The sequence below is a fragment of the Salvelinus namaycush genome, chromosome 1 (assembly GCF_016432855.1).
Source record: "Salvelinus namaycush isolate Seneca chromosome 1, SaNama_1.0, whole genome shotgun sequence".
In the NCBI taxonomy this organism is placed as follows: Eukaryota; Metazoa; Chordata; class Actinopteri; order Salmoniformes; family Salmonidae; genus Salvelinus; species Salvelinus namaycush.
This window is the reverse complement of record NC_052307.1, coordinates 23,982,967-24,001,146: the sequence shown is the minus strand read 5'-3', so window position 1 is coordinate 24,001,146 and position 18,180 is coordinate 23,982,967. Positions and strand designations below refer to the sequence as shown.

Sequence of the window (18,180 nt, the reverse complement as noted above, 5' to 3'; positions counted from 1 at the left end):
AAGTGACAGATGCAGTAGCTGGAGGTCTGGAAGCCTATCAAGAGTCATGTTAGGTGAACTGTTGCAAAAGCCCTCCCAGCTACCATCTGTTGGTTTGGTTTCTTTTCATATGCTCACAAAAGACACGATTCAAGACTACGCACTATGCTGTGAACATGCACAGTATAATCATGTACGATCTGACAACTACCTCAAGGTGTAGCCAGGGTATAAGTAGCGTAGCTCTAGATAACCCTTCTCTCTGTATGGTTTTCAAAGGTTAGCTTCGCCCTTGGCTGGCTCTGTGTGAACTACAATTCAGACAATGTGTTTTAACGTTTAGAAATGTCAATAATCATCACTTGCGAAACGGTTCTCTAAACATATGGCCTTTATCTTTCATATCAGAGTGAAATACATTTTCAAATAAACAAGATACACTTACTGTAGCAGATTTTCACAGATCCATACACGGTGTGTGCTTCCAGTTGATGAACTACACTTACTCCCCAGTTACGCTTACACACAGGTGTTTGGAGCACACTTCTGTCTTCCGTCTGTTTTCCATAAACAAGCACTGTAACATGGAGATATGGCCTTGTGGGAACACTAACCCTAACCCTATAAAAGGTGTGTGTAGTAATTTAACCTTTTCTTTTTCTTTTTATTTCTCGTTGATATGAAAAATACACTGAGTGTACCAAGCATTAGGAACACCTTCCTAGCATTGAGTTGCACCCCCTTTTGCTGTGGTGGACCATTCTTGATACACAGGAAACTGTTGATCACATCTGCATTGCTTGCTCTCTGGGGTTTTAGCCTCAGTTTCTGTATAAGCACTTTGTGACAACTGCTGTTGTAAAAAGGGCTCAATAAATACATAATTGATTGATTGAACGGAAAAACCAAGCAGTGTTGCAGTTCTTGACACAAACCAGTGCGCCTGAAACTTACTACCATACTTTCTTCAAAGACACTTAAATCTTTGTCTTGCCCATTCACCCTCTGAATGGCACACGTACACAATCCATTGTCTCAAGGCTTAAAATTCCTTATTTAACCTGTCTCCTCCCCTTCCTATTCTACAATGATTGAAGTGGCTTTAACAAGTGACATTAATACCGGATCATAGCTTTCACCTGGATTCACCTGTTCAGTCTGTCATGGAAAGAGCAGGTGTTCCTTATGTTTTGTACACTCAGTGTACGTTCCTTATGTTTCAAAAACCATTCTGCAAGCGATGATTGTTTTGAGCAAGTGTCGGGGCTCTTAGCAAAAGTCCCCGGGGAAGAAGATATCTTCATCAATAGGCGCTAAATGTAGCTTCTATGAATGGGCTGAAGTAAACAATGCATGGGAAGAGGATGCAGAGAAAGCTACACTAAAACCACTACAAAATCACAAAATACGGAATATAAAAGCGCTAACTATCTAACATCAGTGTCACTATTACAATATGTGGACTCACACGTGATAGATCTATTGATTTGATGAAAAGACAGATACTGACATGAGTGTCTCCTAGCCTACATGTTTTGTGGTCCACTTGAGCTGTACCAACTTATTTTTCAGATGTGATACGGCACCGCTCCTTAGTGGTAGCCTAGCCTAATTCCATTCCAGTTCAGGGACGGTTCGGAGCACTGCGCATGTGTTGTACAAACTAAACAAGGAAGAGGGCATGAGTGCGGACGTTTTTATTGCAACAAAATGTTATGTTTATGTTCTAACTCCAGATCTGAAAAGGCAGTATCCCTCTTTCTATTTTCATTTGGTTGCAACATAGGCTGATTATAGTGAGTCGAGAGGAGCTGACAAACTGATTAACACGTTCGTTGCAAGTTGACAACAGTGTATCTGAATAGGCAAGTGTCATCATTGTAGCATTTCTCAATATGAAATGATACAATGTACCGGCTGCCAATGTAACAGAACAATGCAACAGTTTTAGCAAGTCATTTAAAGTAAAGATGAACGCTCGCAGCAGTTTAAGACAAGGAATACTTAACACTAAGGTCAGGTACGCCAAATTATCCAATGATGATGACGGCTACATTGACCTGCAGGTAAGGGCTTTAGTGTGCTAGAATGGGCCTGGTAGGGTTGGAATAGAATCTATATAGGCTTAGTTTTATTTGAAATTAAATGCCCATGGTAATTATGGGATTATGTAGCCTATAGACATAGTCCAATGTTGTTATTGCATCAAACAACCCTGTATATAGAATAATGTTTTCATATCAGTATTGAAAAAAAGTTTTTGGGATGGTTTGGTGATACACATATTACAAAAATGTACCATTCAATTTATTGAACTTCTGTGGTATGTTATTATGAAGTCATGTTTGTCCCCGCAGTTCAAAAAGAGCCCACCAAAGGTCCCATACAAAGCCATTGCACTGGCTACTGTCCTCTTCTTGATTGGCTCTCTTTTGATCACCATTGGAGCCCTCCTATTGGCAGGATACTTTGAAGTCACAGTGAGTATGAACTTTGAGTCCATCGGTACATTCCTGTCATGTTTTACAACAGCACAACAAATAGATTTCACATAATTAGCTTTGACATATTCCATTGTGTTTCTTAGATATCTTTTTTTTCCTCATTAATTTCAGCATGCTGACCGGACTGTGCCCGTTCTCATCATTGGAATCTTGGTTTTCCTTCCTGGATTCTATCACCTGCGGATAGCTTACTATGCATCGAAGGGCTACCGTGGTTACTCCTACGATGATATCCCAGACTTTGATGACTGAGCCACTCCTAACTGAGGCAACTCCTTTGTTATTTTCATATAACATTGTTGAATACAGTAAACAGACTGGGATCCAGGGTAGTCCTAAAGCAGATGTCCTTTTGATGTTTATGTTCATCATGTAATGTCCATTCACTTTTTGTTCTTTGACTGGATTATCACCATACTTCATTATGAATGACTACTATATTTAGAAAGGTTTGTGTTATTGTTTCTAACAAAGAACATGCACATTTGTATTTATTTCATGAAATTGTTTGCTTTTTTGCTACATATGCATACATTTTACATATACATTTTACATACATGGCACTTTTATATACAGCAATCACATAACAATAATACATAACCGAACATGAGCTATTTAATCCCAGCTCTCAGCCACTCTCATCCCACCTATCACTGTAGTCCACCCTTGATTTTTAGTTGACTGATCAATTGGAAATGTGATTCTAGGATGCATTTTTTTACCTACATAATTTGCAGTTTGAGGTATAGAGCAAATTTTGTTTATTTATTCCCATCGTTTTGGCCTCATGTGTAGGTATACACAGCTGTGCTGTAAAAGGGAAGGATGTAATTTCTGATAAAATACATAGCTGTACTGTAAGGGAGGCATGAGTTTAATTGTATTGTCCAACTGAAAGACCTGATCAGTGTAACCATAAATCAATTTACTCTCACTCTGGTTGGTACCCCAACAGAACCATGAGTTTGAGATATTATGGCTAAACTTGAAAGTTGACGCTTTGTTTTTCTGTTGAAATGTCGCTTATATTTTCCTGGAGGGTTCCTGGTATGAGTATTTTATGTGATTTATGCCAATCCTTTGATCTCCATATGGTGTGCTGCTAGGCCTGTGAGAGTCAAGAAGGAAAAGTAGTCACGCAACAATATAGTGTCTGGTGTAGTTTTCCACTGGCTGAGTTTGAAAGGCATTGTCACTTGCAATGAAGTCTGTAGTGTATCCATATATTCAATTTAAAGGCATTTGTGGTTGAGCACCAGCTCCAATAAAGACTGTATCATGAACTACTCTCCACTTTTGTGTCAACTCACACCCCCCTGTGGTGTGCCAAAGTTTACTTTGTGGGTAAAATAATAATAATTATATATATATATATATATTCTACAGACAACCATTGATGTTGTCTGAACCAAAAGTGTAATATCTGTGAGTGTGAGAGCTGTTATTATTGGATATTTTCTGGGTCAATGGTGCTACTGGTAGTGTAGCAAGTCTACAGTAGTTTTTCCTAAATCAACTGAGTAGGGGGTTGCTACTTGGGCAGGTCTAGGATCAGTTTACCACAACCACTCCAGACCCCAAACAAAGCAAAGCTCACAGACATTACATGTAGTTCTTTGAGGGACAACACTGTTGCATTTGTTCAAAGGAAAACTATCCCACTCCCATATTGATTGTCAAACGTGTGGTGAAGGAATTTTATTGTAACTTTTGTGACAAAGTAGCCTATTTTCTCCCAGTAATAACGGCTTTATTAATAAATTGAATATACACGGAAAGACACATGGAGGAGAACAAAAGCTTAACGCAAGGACTTTTGGATAACATTTTGAACATAAAAAAAAAGGTATAACTGGTGGATATGCAACATTACATTGCCTTTGTCTACGGACGTGTTCCGTTGCATAACATTTATCTTTTGTCAGGGACCCCGACACGTCCTCTATACGTTGGACTTTCCCACGAAAAGGCGCTTTTGTCTGGAGCGCTCAAACTGAGTGCATGTGGTAGGGAGGAGAAGAAAGATACGACGAAGGGACGAAACCGCGAGAAACGTAGTAGATGAATAGACGACTGTATTCTGTCTACACACTCCGTCATTGCAGTGGGGAACTGGCGGGCATACATCATTTTGGGGTATTTTGAGCAACGTATCATTTAAATGCGCTTTATGGATTCGGATAGTATTTTTCTACTGCTCCTTTTTACAACACTTTGGGTAACTTTGGACAAAGCAACACGAAGAAGAGCAATATAAAATAATGCTCGGAAACTTTTAAAGGATTCTAAACCAATCTAGGTACTTCTTAGGTTTTTCTCTATCTTTATATGGGATTTAAAACCTGAGAATTGAATGAGTTTGTGCTACAGCTAAATCTACTAGGAGCTTTTCCTACAACTTCCCTGGTTGTGTTTAACAACTATCATGTGGCGCGCGTGAGACAGTCTGCCACGCTGTTATAAACTATGCGACCACCTGCCTTTGTCGAACACCTGCATTTTTAAGGCAACCTTATCAAACTTTAGAGTAACGAATGAAAGCCCAAATACGCCAACCTGCATGCTGAAAAAAGCAAAGGACCTGATGGACTGATTTTATTCTGGTCAAGTCAGAGAAGTGCCTCAAGCAAGGTAAAGGGACTTTTAAATCGGGCGCAACCTACATGTGAATAACAGACTCTGTGAGTTTCACACGGGGTCCACTTTTAATGCAAATGTAAATAGGGGCCATTCACATACAATATACTATTATATTAAATGTTTTTATTTCACAATCACATAATTCCTCATTCTAGTTTTAGTCTAGACAAAACTTATGCTGTTGTAGGCTATACTTTTGTCTCGAATATTCAACCGACCATGGAAACAGTCTGACAAGCAGAATATCTCCTGTAGTGCATTGTGTTGACGTCTGTTCTTGTTGATTATTTAGCTCGTGACATGTTTCTTTATCCACTGTAATTACAGATTGATAATTTCTTAAACGTGCGTTAGCATTTACTGTAAGTGAACGTTTAGAGCCAGGCAGATTATTCATAGCCTTCAATAAATTAAGATTAATTAATGCATTACGTTAATGCATACAGAGAACAATGGTCAATCAATCACAGCAGAATAGTAATTTCTTATATAGGTTGGGTCCCTTTCCTATCAGTCCACGTGACTGCACATCAGACAATAGAGGCACCTGTTTTTGCCTGATATGGAGACAATGACATGAGCACCCATGTAAACAAACCATCTAGTTACTTAATTGAGCTCTAAAGTAACCATTTCAGAAATGTTTGTTGATATTTGATTTAATTCTTATTCTTTACTTATTTATTGCATGCAAATATAAGCCTGACTGCTACACATTATCTTCTTCTTTATGTTTGAAAACTGATAAATCAGAACAGCATCTGCTACTAAACCCTCCCATCGCAATTGGGGGTCCCATCCCCCAACGTGGATGAATGCAAAAAAACAACAAAATATGATGTATCATTTCTTACTTCATACTCTGAATGAGTCGCCAGTTCAGTCCACACATGGTTATTGAGACTGGTTTCATTCTGAAAGACCATGCGTTGTGTCTTTCATTTCTTCTGCTTGACATGGGTATGAGTTTGATCCTGGAGATCTTGACTTGGAGCCCTGTTGGCACTGTGGTGCTTCATCATGACACAACGGCATCATTGATGCTAAAAAGTTTAGTTCTCTAACATGGCACTTGTTTCATGATTTAGTAAAAGTTTCCATTATAACAGAGTGATGGGGGATTGTTATTGCTAATTTTGTAGATTTAAATATTCAGGGTTTTGACCTTTGTGACCGAAGTCCAACTGTAACACTCAGTTCATTCATGGGCCTTAGTGATTTACCAGACTCTGTGGTTCAATGTTCTGCATACTTGTTTAGAGAAGGTCTAACTTTTTACACTGTTTTAAAATGTTGGGTAATGACTTATTTAGCATTGAGGTGTACTAAAGCATATATAATTGACGTTTTTGTTTCTTGCATGGATTTGATACAAAACCGTTTATAGTTTTTTGGGGAAAACCTAAAGGAGATTAAAGAGAGGGAGCAAAGAAAGAAATATTCTGCTGAATGGCGTGTCAATAGCACCATAGTATAGACATAGCTATTTCAATCTGCAGTGTTGTTGGAAACTCTGAATATGTTCCTCAGTCTTAGACGGTAAGAGTTGACCTGGTTAGGTACAAATTAACCTCCAGAATCAAATGGCTTCTTTTGTGTTGTTTTAGCTATCTTTGGCTCAACCAAGACATTGGGCTAGCATCTTGATTTTGTCTCTCACCTTCTAACAAAACCGACGTGGTCATCCGTGTGAAGTATTCTAGCTCAGGTGCAGCAGTCAGCTATCTATGCCTTGAGACACTTTCTGTTCACCTCAGTTCAGTGTCTGTAAGCAGCTTTATGTCCCCATGGTTTGGCCTGAATTTGGATTTGCCTGGCCACCAGAGTTCATAGGGTGGGACAAACCACTAAAGGGCTGGTCAAATTAAAGGAGGATGTCGGTACACAACATATAGACCTAATGGGTCTCAACTGATGCCAGGCTGATCCACTTCTCCACTGAGGGTTTTATAGACTTGATAAGAAACATACTTCTGGAGAGGCAAAATAGTACATTCCAAATGAAGCATTTCACTGTACTTGTGCATGTGACAATAAAACTTCAACTTGAACAGCATAACTGGTGGATATGCAACATTACATTGCCATTGTCTACGGACATGTTCTGTTGCATAACATTTGTCTTTTGTCAGAGACCCCGACACGTCCTCTATACGTTGGACGTTCCCACGAAAAGGCACTTTTGTCTGGAGCGCTCAAACTGAGTGCATGTGGTAGGGAGGAGAAGAAAGATACGACAAAAGGACGAAACCGTGAGGAACGTAGTAGATGAATAGATGACTATACTCTGTCTACACACTCCATCATTGCAGTGGGGAACTGAGGGGTACACATCATTTTGGGGTATTTTGAGCAACGTATAACTTAAATGTGCTTTATGGATTTGGATAGTATTTTTCTATTGCTCCTTTTTACAGCACTTTGGGTAACTTTGGACAAAGCAACACGAACACAAAATAAAAGTCTACACACTCCACACAATGAGTTTGTGCTACAGCTAAATCTACTAGGAGCTTTTCCTACAACTTCCCTGGTTGTGTTTAGCAACTTCAACTTCAACTCGATATCAGAGTGCAAATGGTGGAACCTTCAGACCTTTTAAGAAGTAGGAAATGCTTCCTCCGATGTCTCTTTTTCCATTACATCTTGAAATAAGAGTTTGGTCTCAGTACTCCCTCATTGGGTCAAAGTTTAGATTGTTGGCCTAAACCTTTTGCTTTTAAGATTTAGTCTCGTGGGATGTGGAGAGGATGAATTGTTTCCTTTGTTTATGATTTACTAGTAGGTGTGTTCTTTCTTTGCACCTGTGATATGGTCCTCAGTTTGTCAAGTTCCCCCCTCAAACCCAGCTGACCTGTTCTGAGGCCATGGCCCAAGCAGGATTAACCAGGATTACTAAGAAAGTAATATAGCTGCTTATCAGTTCCATCTCTGTCACCACCATCACTGATGGGCCTTGGCCGCTATGCCAATAGGATTTCCTTAGGGTTAGGGTTATGTATTGCCAGATGAGTGGGAGTAGAGAGTAAAACAGATGGATAGTGTCAGGTAGATTTTTCATGAGTTTGAGGTACAAATTCACAATATTGTCTGTGTGTGATTCTAGCTGCAAAGCTGTGATCTCAATGGAAATCCTTTTGATCTGAACTTCACCTTCTTTTTTCAGGTCTGCTTTCAGTGGGCTCACTACTGGCCTGGCCTGGGGGTATTATTTCCCTCCACATTTCCACCTTTTCACCTCTTAATGTAGGGCTCTTCAAACTGTGCTGCAGCCTACCTGCTGGTATGTGATCCGGCTTGGCCCTGTTCGTTGTCTTCTCCCTTAGCTCTACTGCAAGTGCGTGACACATTTGGATGGGATAAACCGTCCATGTTATTTATAATGCGATCAAAATGGCAAGCATTCCTGTAAACAGAATGTTCTAGAGGGTTAGGGTACAGTATTTGCTGACATGATTACAACACTTTACTGAGGAGTAGACAACAGTATTGATAGATTATGAGTTTTATGTATGATGGCTCTCTCACAGGTGATGGATGGAAGGGGACAGGTTTGGTATACTGCATCTGTCAGCTGGATCAAAGACTGTCAGTCTGCTAGGCCTAGCAGTGCCAAATAAAAAATGCACCAAGTGTTTGTACAAGCATATCCAGGACAGTGTGCTGCTGACAGGTGCCCTTTAACTTTGAATTCTAATTTGATTACACTATTAAGGTTGGGAGCGGCAGTACTGGATTAGACTAGATGTTCACAAGGGTGCAGTCCTAGGTAATTTGTCTCATTGAAGACCAGTAAGAGATGCAACTAGTCTTAACAAGGTTAAAAATCCTTACACTGTCATTACAAAGTAAAATGTAAGTGTGTATTAGTCTACTGCATTGATTGCCAAACTTATGGGAGCAAAAGCCCAGACTATATGAGTGTCTGTGGTTGTGTATCAGTTGTGTATCAGCTTAATCAGTTTGGCAGAACGGTCCAGATCACCCTCAATGGCTTCTTAGACATTATTATGCAATTTCTGTTTTCCCCTCAGATATCCCCAGGTTCCCCTCTCCTCAGTTCCCCAGACCCCTGGTTCATCTGCTCCCTGTATTGGCAGAGCTGCATTTGTCTGCTATTCAGGACTGTGTAAAAGGACTAAACTAAAGCTAGTTTTTAGTGAAAGGAACTTAAGTTACTGTTGGGCAATATGGACATAATTCGAAAGTAGACATCTAAGCTGATCATTCATAATCATTTACAAGGTGTATTTGTATGAAACCAGCTACTCAAAAAAACTAAAAGAAAAACTCTTGTTGAGCATGTCCCATAAGTGAAATGATGTCTGAATATATGCTTTCAGAAAGAACACTGAGTCCTCTGTTTAGTTAAAAATAGAGAGATAATCATTGTAAATGCACCCAATTTTCTTTTCCATTGTGAGAGGAAAGGCACTTTGACATTATGGAAGATGGTGTACTGTGCATCAGCAGATGACTAGCACTGTCATTTTACATACATACTATCAGTGACCTACAGTATGTAACCCTTCATTACTACATACAATGTATGTAGCGTCTTGAGCTAAACTTGTAGGCCTCATTTGTTTGCATTTAAAGGACTTTTTGCCTTGTTCTGTTGCCATGGGAAACAGGTTGTACCTGAAGCCACAGAATAGTGGTGGGGGCTGTCCTATGTCTCTCCTGTCTACACTTGTAGACTTTGACCCCTACAGGCTCTCTCTGCAGGGTCTGTAGTCTGGACACTCCCCTGTCAACGGGTCTCTCACAAGACATGTCAAATGTTGTCAATAAGCAACATTCAATTCAGTAGGCCTAAAATGTCGGTATTATGAAACAACAACTTGTTTTAAATAGGCTATGCCTAAATACAGTTACAAGCACAATAATTGCTCCCTGTGGGCGTATAATACATACAAGGCATCTTAGACTATGGAGGGTTTTACACACATCCAAACTTTTCACAGGAGCTGGATAAAGCTCCAATATATGTCCACTCACAGTTATACTGCTCTCAAATGTAATGTTTTATAAACATCATGGAACTGTCTCACAGATCATATTTGCACTTCTCCGGAAATAGCAGACTAAATTGCATTGCATTTGAGCCATGTACTGTACATTCTCACCATAAACCCATGGACAGTGAATTTTTATAATAATTTTGTTTTTTTATCAAGTTAAACGAAAAATAATCAACCAAACAATATTGCTAAATATGATCGGGTCAGAAACATGATATCATAAATTGATTCTCTCATTCTATGGCACTCTGTGCAGACTGCACACGTACTGTAGGCCTAAATTTCTTTTTGCATAACATTTGCACATCTATACAAAACACTAGGCTCCTGTCAATTGTAGGGCTGTGACGATACCAATATCGTAATATTCTTTCCATGGCAAAAATGTAAACTTGAGGTAGACCACACTCTTTGGTCCTTTAAAAACCTACTGTATTTAAAATATTGTGTGCTATAGATGGGTTCGCTGACAACGTCACGAAAATGATGCGCGTGCTTCAAGAGGCAGAAGGCTGTGTGTTGTTGTGATTCTGGACAGCCAGATAGTTAGCAACAATGACTACCATGTGGGAAATCGTAAGTGGCTCGTTCCAGCAAGTTTGATCTTGTTCTTGATACCATGTCTTGTGTTGAGGTGTTTTGACTAACGTCATGTCTTTGGTAATATGGCTCAAATTCGCTGTAACGGTGTAACAATGTATTTTAGAGACAACAAGTGCTCATTGTGCAAATTGATTTATGTTCTCAATAAACATCGTAGACTAAATATAGTTTAAATGTTGTCAACAATCTAAGCCAAGCCTGTCTGTTTTGCACCATTGTTGTACACACGTCGGTTTTGTTGCTAATCAACCAACCCGTCTATAGCATGGAAAATAAATAAATGTGACTCTGGATGACAACATAATGATGTTTGTTTCCAACAAAACAGGCTGTTTTTCTAAAGAAGTTAAATCTGCCCAATTGGCCCAGCATTGTCCGGGTTAGGGGAGGGTTTGGCCGTCTGGGATGTCCTTGTTCCATTGCGCTCTAGCAACTCCTGTGGCGGGCCGGGCGCATGCACTCTGACACGGTTGCCAGTTGGACAGTGTTTACACATTGGTGTGGCTGGCTTTGGGTTAAGCGAGCAGTGTGTTAAGAAGCAGTGCAGCTTGGCAGGGTCGTGTTTCAGAAGACACATGGTTCTGGACCTTCGCCTCTCCCGAGTCCATACGGGAGTTACAGCAATGGCACAAGACTGTAACTACCAATTGGATATCACAAAATTGAAAAAAATCTATATATAATAATGTAAACATTTAAAAAAAGAAGAAGTTAAATCCGCTTTGTGTTTTGTTTCCTTGCCACGATACTAACGACTATCCTGATACTGGTATCATCCTGGCCCTAGTCAATTGTATCAATTCCTATGTGCTAGGAAGATTCTCAAAAACATCCGACATTGATACGGAAGACTGAATAGTTTGTAGTGTGTCTTTGGTAATCGGATGAGTGGCGCTCATTGCAAATGGGGATGGATAGCCTACTTCAGGGTTAGGCAGCTAGATTCAGCCGCAGGCCAATTTTTGTCCGAGTGGATGGTCAGGGGGGCGAAACATGATTTAAATATTTTGTACACTGCCAATTGACCACAACTAATCCCAAAAAGAGATTGTATTTGAAAATTACAATCATTTCATAAGTTGATTACATTGAGACACGATCACCTATGTCTCTTTTTTTAAATTAGTGGGAATACCTTTTAGCTGAATTCCTGGTGATTTTACAGTATTTCTTTTACCAAAAACGAAAATCCTAAAGACTTTGGTCGTCCCCAAAAAAAATCGCTTTCCGTTTTGGCCCGCGGGCCACCTATTGCCAACCCCTGGCCTACTTGAACAAGCTAAATTCAGATATGTGAATTGTGAGGGAAAAAACCTCAAAGCACTCCCAGTAGACCATTTAAAAGCACTTTATTCATAGGGTACTTTTGGCTAATGGTCAGGATAAAAAGACACACCTATGCGATGCTGCTAAACCAGCCTTGATTAAAGGGAGGGTAGGCTATGCTTAGTTTTTAATCAAATTAAACAAAATGGGGGGAAACCTATATATTTTTTATGTTTCTAAAAACGAGATTCACCGGCACAAAAGGCACATCTCTCCTTCCATGGAAACTGTGGGTCATGGCTAGATAGGTCAAGGACACACCTCAAATATTGCCACTACTCCCATCTCAGCACAGGTAAATTGCAGAACCTGGAGTTAGGGCTGGATAATGCTAGTGCGGCAGTTTTTACATGATGAAATGGCAAACTAACGTGTGACACTAGAGCACCAAATGTGTCACGTGAGTTGAGTTGGCATAATATGCTGTTGTTAGCTTTCCAAAAATAGCCTCCTTATATTAGTGTAATTAACTTAGACTAGTGATAAGCTGGTATTAGTGGCCCTGAATAAAGTGTGTGGGAGAATACAGTGTGTGGGAGAGTATGTTGGAATGGGGGGGGTCATTCCAATATTTTCTAAGAAAGGGAAGGGGATAACTTAAATTGTAGATGATTTTAAGATGTAGGTTGCAACCTTAACGCATCACTGGCCAGACAGTGTAGCACAGATTCAGTTTTCCCAGCTTTGTTGACCCATTTTATTGTCAGGCTCTAAACATTTTTCTTTCTAGGAAATTGAATATTGAGCAGTCTGGTTACAGTAATATCCGGTTCATATTCAGTGGGTCGGAGCAGTACTGCACAATGTCAGATATAGAAATTAAATTCATGGCATTTACAGGGTTCTCTTCTCAAAAACTCTGGACGATACAATTTTTTACATTGAAACTCAAGAGGAGAGATTAATTGAATGTGCAATGAAGACTGGGGTTGGGATGAAGACTAGACTGGGTTTGGGATGAAGACTAGACTGGGGTTGGGATGAAGACTAGACTGGGGTTGGGATGATGACTAGACTGGGGTTGGGATGAAGACTAGACTGGGGTTTGGATGATGACTAGACTGGGTTTGGGATGATGACTAGACTGGGGTTGGGATGATGACTAGACTGGGGTTGGGATGATGACTAGACTGGGGTTGGGATGATGACTAGACTTGGGTTGGGATGATGACTAGACTGGGGTTGGGATGATGAGATCTCCTCTATACCATGTTTCTTGTAGGATGACAATGTCTGTATTTCCAATTTCTTTGATGAAGTCTGGGTTCCTGCTCTTTAGGCCAAAGGCAGATGACCTCAGACCTTGTATATTCCAGGTTGAGATAGCCAGTCAGTAAACAGAGATGTCGCTGGTGTTTTCCTCTTGCACGTGTCACGTGTCTATAGCTTTTAGCCCAGTTAGCATGATACCGCAGACCTACGGTATGAGCTGAACCAATCAGAGGCAGAAGGTAAATCTCTTTGACCATATCAGTGACAGACACACACACACACACACACACACACACACACACACACACACACACACACACACACACACACACACACACACACACACACACACACACACACACACACACACACACACACACACACACACACAAACAGGGCATGATGTCCACTCAGGGGAAATATTTCCCCTCCCAATGCTAGTTTGAATAAGCATGTTTTCCAAATCCCAACCACAGATCAGACATCACATTTGCAGTGTGCAAAGATTATTTACAGAATGCAGTCAGTTATCAAGTGATCAACAGACTGGAATGCATTTTAAAGTAGGGATTATGAAATACTTTAGGGTTGATGTTAACTTGGACGATTACCTTGGTCTTGTCTGATGCCAGATGCAGTGGGAAGGTCCTTGTACAGTATTGAAGGCTGTGTGTTACTGTATGTCAGAGGTTTGAATTGAATGTGTGTGTTTCTGTGTTTTCAGGTTGGGAGATGTGTGAAGGAGTGTGAGGGACGGCCATGGGATTGGAGAGACAGTGGCTTCTGGGTGTCACCACTGTTGTTGCCCTCTGTCTGCTGCGTAAGTATCATACTGTACATCTGGGAAGATTTGCTATGCTCATCACATTTTTATTGGTTTCTCTCCTTACACCTGCCTTGCTCTACTAGCTACCTAAGTAATTCACTTCATACATTTATGTTACAATGGTACAACACTGTAGTTAAGTTATACACCTTAAAAACATATCATGTAAAATGTACCTCTAGAGAAAACCTCTCATCCAATTCACTATCACAGAAACCCTCTCATCCAATTCATTATCTTCCTCTCACTGTTTCTGTCTCTCTGCATCCTTTTCTACCCTTAACTACCAATGTATTTTCCTCTGTAGTTTATACCACTCTCTTTAGATTCATTGTTCACATAGCCCTTGAATCTCATGTACTGGCCAGTGGAATTTTCTGAATGTACTCCCTAGAACATATGATTCACAGCATCATACTGATAAATCTCTGACATCTGCCACTATACACACATGGCCTGGATTGGGGAAAGTGATGAGGAGGGGGTCTGGGGGTCTAGACACAAGTGTGTACAAGGGAATAGGGTGAAATCCTACTCTAAAAAAAAATCTACGGGTGCGGATTAAGATCAATCTGGGATTTATACTGGCCCCATCCCAAAGGCACGCTTCTAGGGGGAGGGGAGTTTTGTGGAGCGCAGGCCATGTGTGGACCCCAGGGGGTGGCGGAGTGGGAGGGAGCGGTGAGGGGCCTGCTGTCCTGCCCTTTATCAGGGAGTGTCCCCCTTTGAGATTAGTGCTTAATCACTAGGCCAGACGAGGTACAGAGACAACACAACACTGCCAGGCACCCGGTTGCAGGCACAGGCTCTCAGGCTCTGGCCCAGGTGTCGTTAATGGAATTGAAACATGTTTAAAGAGTTGCAGTCTAGCGGTCTTGTCACCAAATGGAGTGTCATTGTTTTACATGGCCTCTGCATTTCTGTTTTAAACTAAGCATACTCTGGAGATTAACACAGGCATTGGAAATATGCAGGCTGACATCCAATATTTATTGACATTTAAATATGTTTATGCTATCTACTCTAATCTCTTATCCTTTACTGCATGTTAGTTTCTCAATGTCCTTCCAGTTTTTTTCCATCCTTGCCTTTTGGGTTTAGCCTTGTTTCTCCTGTCTTTGTCCTCCCCTTCCCTCTCATAAAGCAGCCAAGCTGTTGCTGGCTGCTAAACAATTTTATCATCGGTTCTCGGCCCTGCAAAAAATAAAGTGAATATTTACTCAATATCTTCCTGGAATGTGTAACCAGAAATTCCACAGAATGCATTTTGGAGAAAACTCAGCATGTATCTGGCTCTGCATGAGACTCAAACCTATGTGGAACAGATCCACATGTGGATGTTGACTGTTGACTATTCAGGCATCAACATGTTTTACTGCCGATTCACCAGTCATGCTCAGCCTACCACCATTGTATTATTGCAACCTGTGTGCTTTCTCCTCAGGTACGTCCCAGGGTGTGGAGGCGGTGGTCCGAGCCAGGGTTGGGGGGACTGCAGAGCTAGGTTGCAGTCTTGCCCCCCCTTCTACAGGAGCCACCACCCCAAACCTGTTCCCACTGCACGTGGTGGAGTGGGTTCGTCTGGGTTACAATGTTCCCATCCTCATCAAATTCGGAGTGTACGCACCACGTGTGCATCCCAACTACAAGGGTGAGTCCTCTTGTCCCAGATCTATGTCTTATCACTGCTTCTTTCAAATTACACAATGCATAGCAAATACACTGTGGCAATTGCAGTTATACAACATGGCTGAACATTTGATCCTTTTGGGTCTCACTTTGAGTCCTGGTGCAATTGAATCTTTTGTCCTGTTGGTTTATTGGGAGCCATTTGCCTGCATACAACACCCCAGTGCAGTCTCTACATTCCTCAGTGTATCGTATGGGAGAAGGACAAAGGAGAGTTTAACCTCAAGACAAGGACCTGAAAAAGACGCATTTCTCTGATTATATCTGAAGAGATTCTGTGCAATAAGGTCACATTGTCTTAAAACAACTTTCAATTATCTTCCTTTGAGCCTTTCTTTCCCCTCACTAGTAGCTGGCTGGGAATGTGATTTAAGTACAGCTGTTTTGTTTTGAGTGGGGGTGGGGAAGGGGGCTACAAGGGTATTTATGAATGCTGGGGGGTTTCAGTGGTGAGAATACCCCAAATAGGTAATCCACCCAAACAAGAGCCCTGTAATTACACTGCGTGTCTGGGTGTGTGGTAGGGCCTCCATAGTACCGGAGCAGGGGACTGGGGCAGGGCCTGGGTGAGGACGTAAAAATGTTAATGGATCAGTCAGGGGGGTGGGATGACAGACGGGGCTGTGTGTGAGTGTGTGCGCATGTATGTGTGTATGTTTGTGTGTGCATGCATATGTGTGCATGCATATGTGTGTGAGTGCAAGGAGGGGGGGGGGGGGGAGTATGGTTGAATTGAGACAGGCTTGGGTGGGGTGGGGGCTGGTGGTCAGATGACAGTTTTTTATTGGTATTCAGAGGGGTGACCCAGTGAAGAGGTTGCTTTGCTGTAAGGAGAATGAATTAAGTATATGGAATAATAGAGTTTTCTTACCTAGAGTACCATAATCCAGTCATTGTCTCTCAGAGAACAAAAGACAAAGGTCTATATCACATCCACCCCTTCTTCTGACGGAGCCCACGCCAGTACTTGTGCCTCCAAAATTCCATATTCTCTCATCTAGGTCACTGAACCTGGCAGGAAGCCTTTCAAGTCCACCTACAGTTGGTTTTCACTTAAAAACAATCAGTAGATGATTTCAGCTATCACACTAAAGATCAACATCTAGGTCACTGAACCTGGCAGGAAGCCTTTCAAGTCCACCTACAGTTGGTTTTCACTTAAAAACAATCAGTAGATGATTTCAGCTATCACACTAAAGATCAACATCTAGGTCACTGACCCTGGCATGCACTGGACACCGACCAGGCTCTGATAATTCAGGAATGGCCGGGAAGAGCACTAACCAACAGATGTCTGGCCGTCTTTCTGACCCACCCATAAACCCCAGCGTTATTGTTTTAAGACAATCATGTGATGCAACATAACCCATAATTCATCACTGAGGCTATGGGGGTAAAAACAACAGAAAAGTAACAACAACAATCTAACGGTTTGTTAGAAATCAAAAAGGACTTGGTTTTGATGAGGGATATTCTCCCTCTCTGTGTGTCTGGGGTCTGCTTAACCCCTGTCTGCCTCATATCCTCTCAGCTCCCCTCCTTTTGGAGGCAGGTGGCAACATGTGAAGCGTATCAGCAGTGCGGATCTAATGTATTCTACCATCAAATTAAAATGTATGGGGGATTTCAGATTGAACCACAGCCCCACCTCACTAGACAGTATGAAACACAACCACTTCCTGATCTTTGTCTCAAGCTGTCTCTATGCTCAGGGACAAACAAGCACAACAAAACTTTTGAGTAATAGGAAGAAATGCCTAACTTTTTTTCATCCTTATTAAGAGTTTATAAGACTGCTCTATCTCTCATGTACAATCTTGCACTGACGCCATCCGCCAGTCTAATAGTGTCTCATGAAAGAATGAGAGGAAGCGTTATTTTGGATGGGGGTATAATAAAGTAATACGTTTAATCTCTAATTGTTCAGATAGGATATCAAGTGTATTTCAGATTACAGTGAGTGCTTGAGGAGTGCTTGCTGTGTCTGTGTCTGTGCCACAGAGTAATGTCCTTCTGTTGACCCCATTAGAAGCCATTCGCTCTGAAACAGACAGATTACTTACAGATTACTTGCAAGTCTTTTATTTCTGGAGAGAAACCATTTTGAAGGAGGCTGCCCAGTGCCACATCCTTCTTCCTCCTTGTCTCTTTTTTAAACATGCCCTGGAGGGCTGAACATCAATCACCTGAGAACAAAGAGGAAGAGACAAATAAATAGTCACTAAAATACTGAAGTAGAGTCAACTCGGCTAGTGAAGTCTGTTGGAGTTGTGCTTTTTGATGAAATGTGTTAGTCCAGGCTGGCCTGTGAGTCTCCATTCACTGGCCGCGCTGTCAGGGGCAATTGCTCTAAAAAGGGAAGATCAAATGTGTCCTC

The 18,180-nt window shown here is 41.2% G+C and overlaps 2 protein-coding genes across 2 annotated transcripts in view; both read left to right on the top strand.

Moving 5' to 3' along the window:
• The first annotated feature begins 1,647 nt into the window (after positions 1-1,647).
• On the top strand, positions 1,648-3,766 carry LOC120054605 (transmembrane protein 230-like). Its single transcript, XM_039002081.1, has 3 exons — positions 1,648-2,045; positions 2,337-2,459; positions 2,595-3,766. Exons 1-3 carry the CDS (start codon positions 1,950-1,952, stop codon positions 2,733-2,735), a joined length of 360 nt encoding a protein of 119 aa, XP_038858009.1. The 5' UTR covers positions 1,648-1,949; the 3' UTR covers positions 2,736-3,766.
• Positions 3,767-15,397: 11,631 nt separating this feature from the next.
• The window catches only part of igsf9b (immunoglobulin superfamily, member 9b), a 55,963-nt gene continuing 53,180 nt past the window's right edge, over positions 15,398-18,180 (top strand). Inside the window, exons 1-2 of the mRNA XM_038997718.1 lie at positions 15,398-15,473; positions 15,559-15,765. Coding sequence (XP_038853646.1) covers positions 15,398-15,473; positions 15,559-15,765 — 283 coding nt within the window. The remainder of the gene's footprint in view (positions 15,474-15,558; positions 15,766-18,180) is intronic.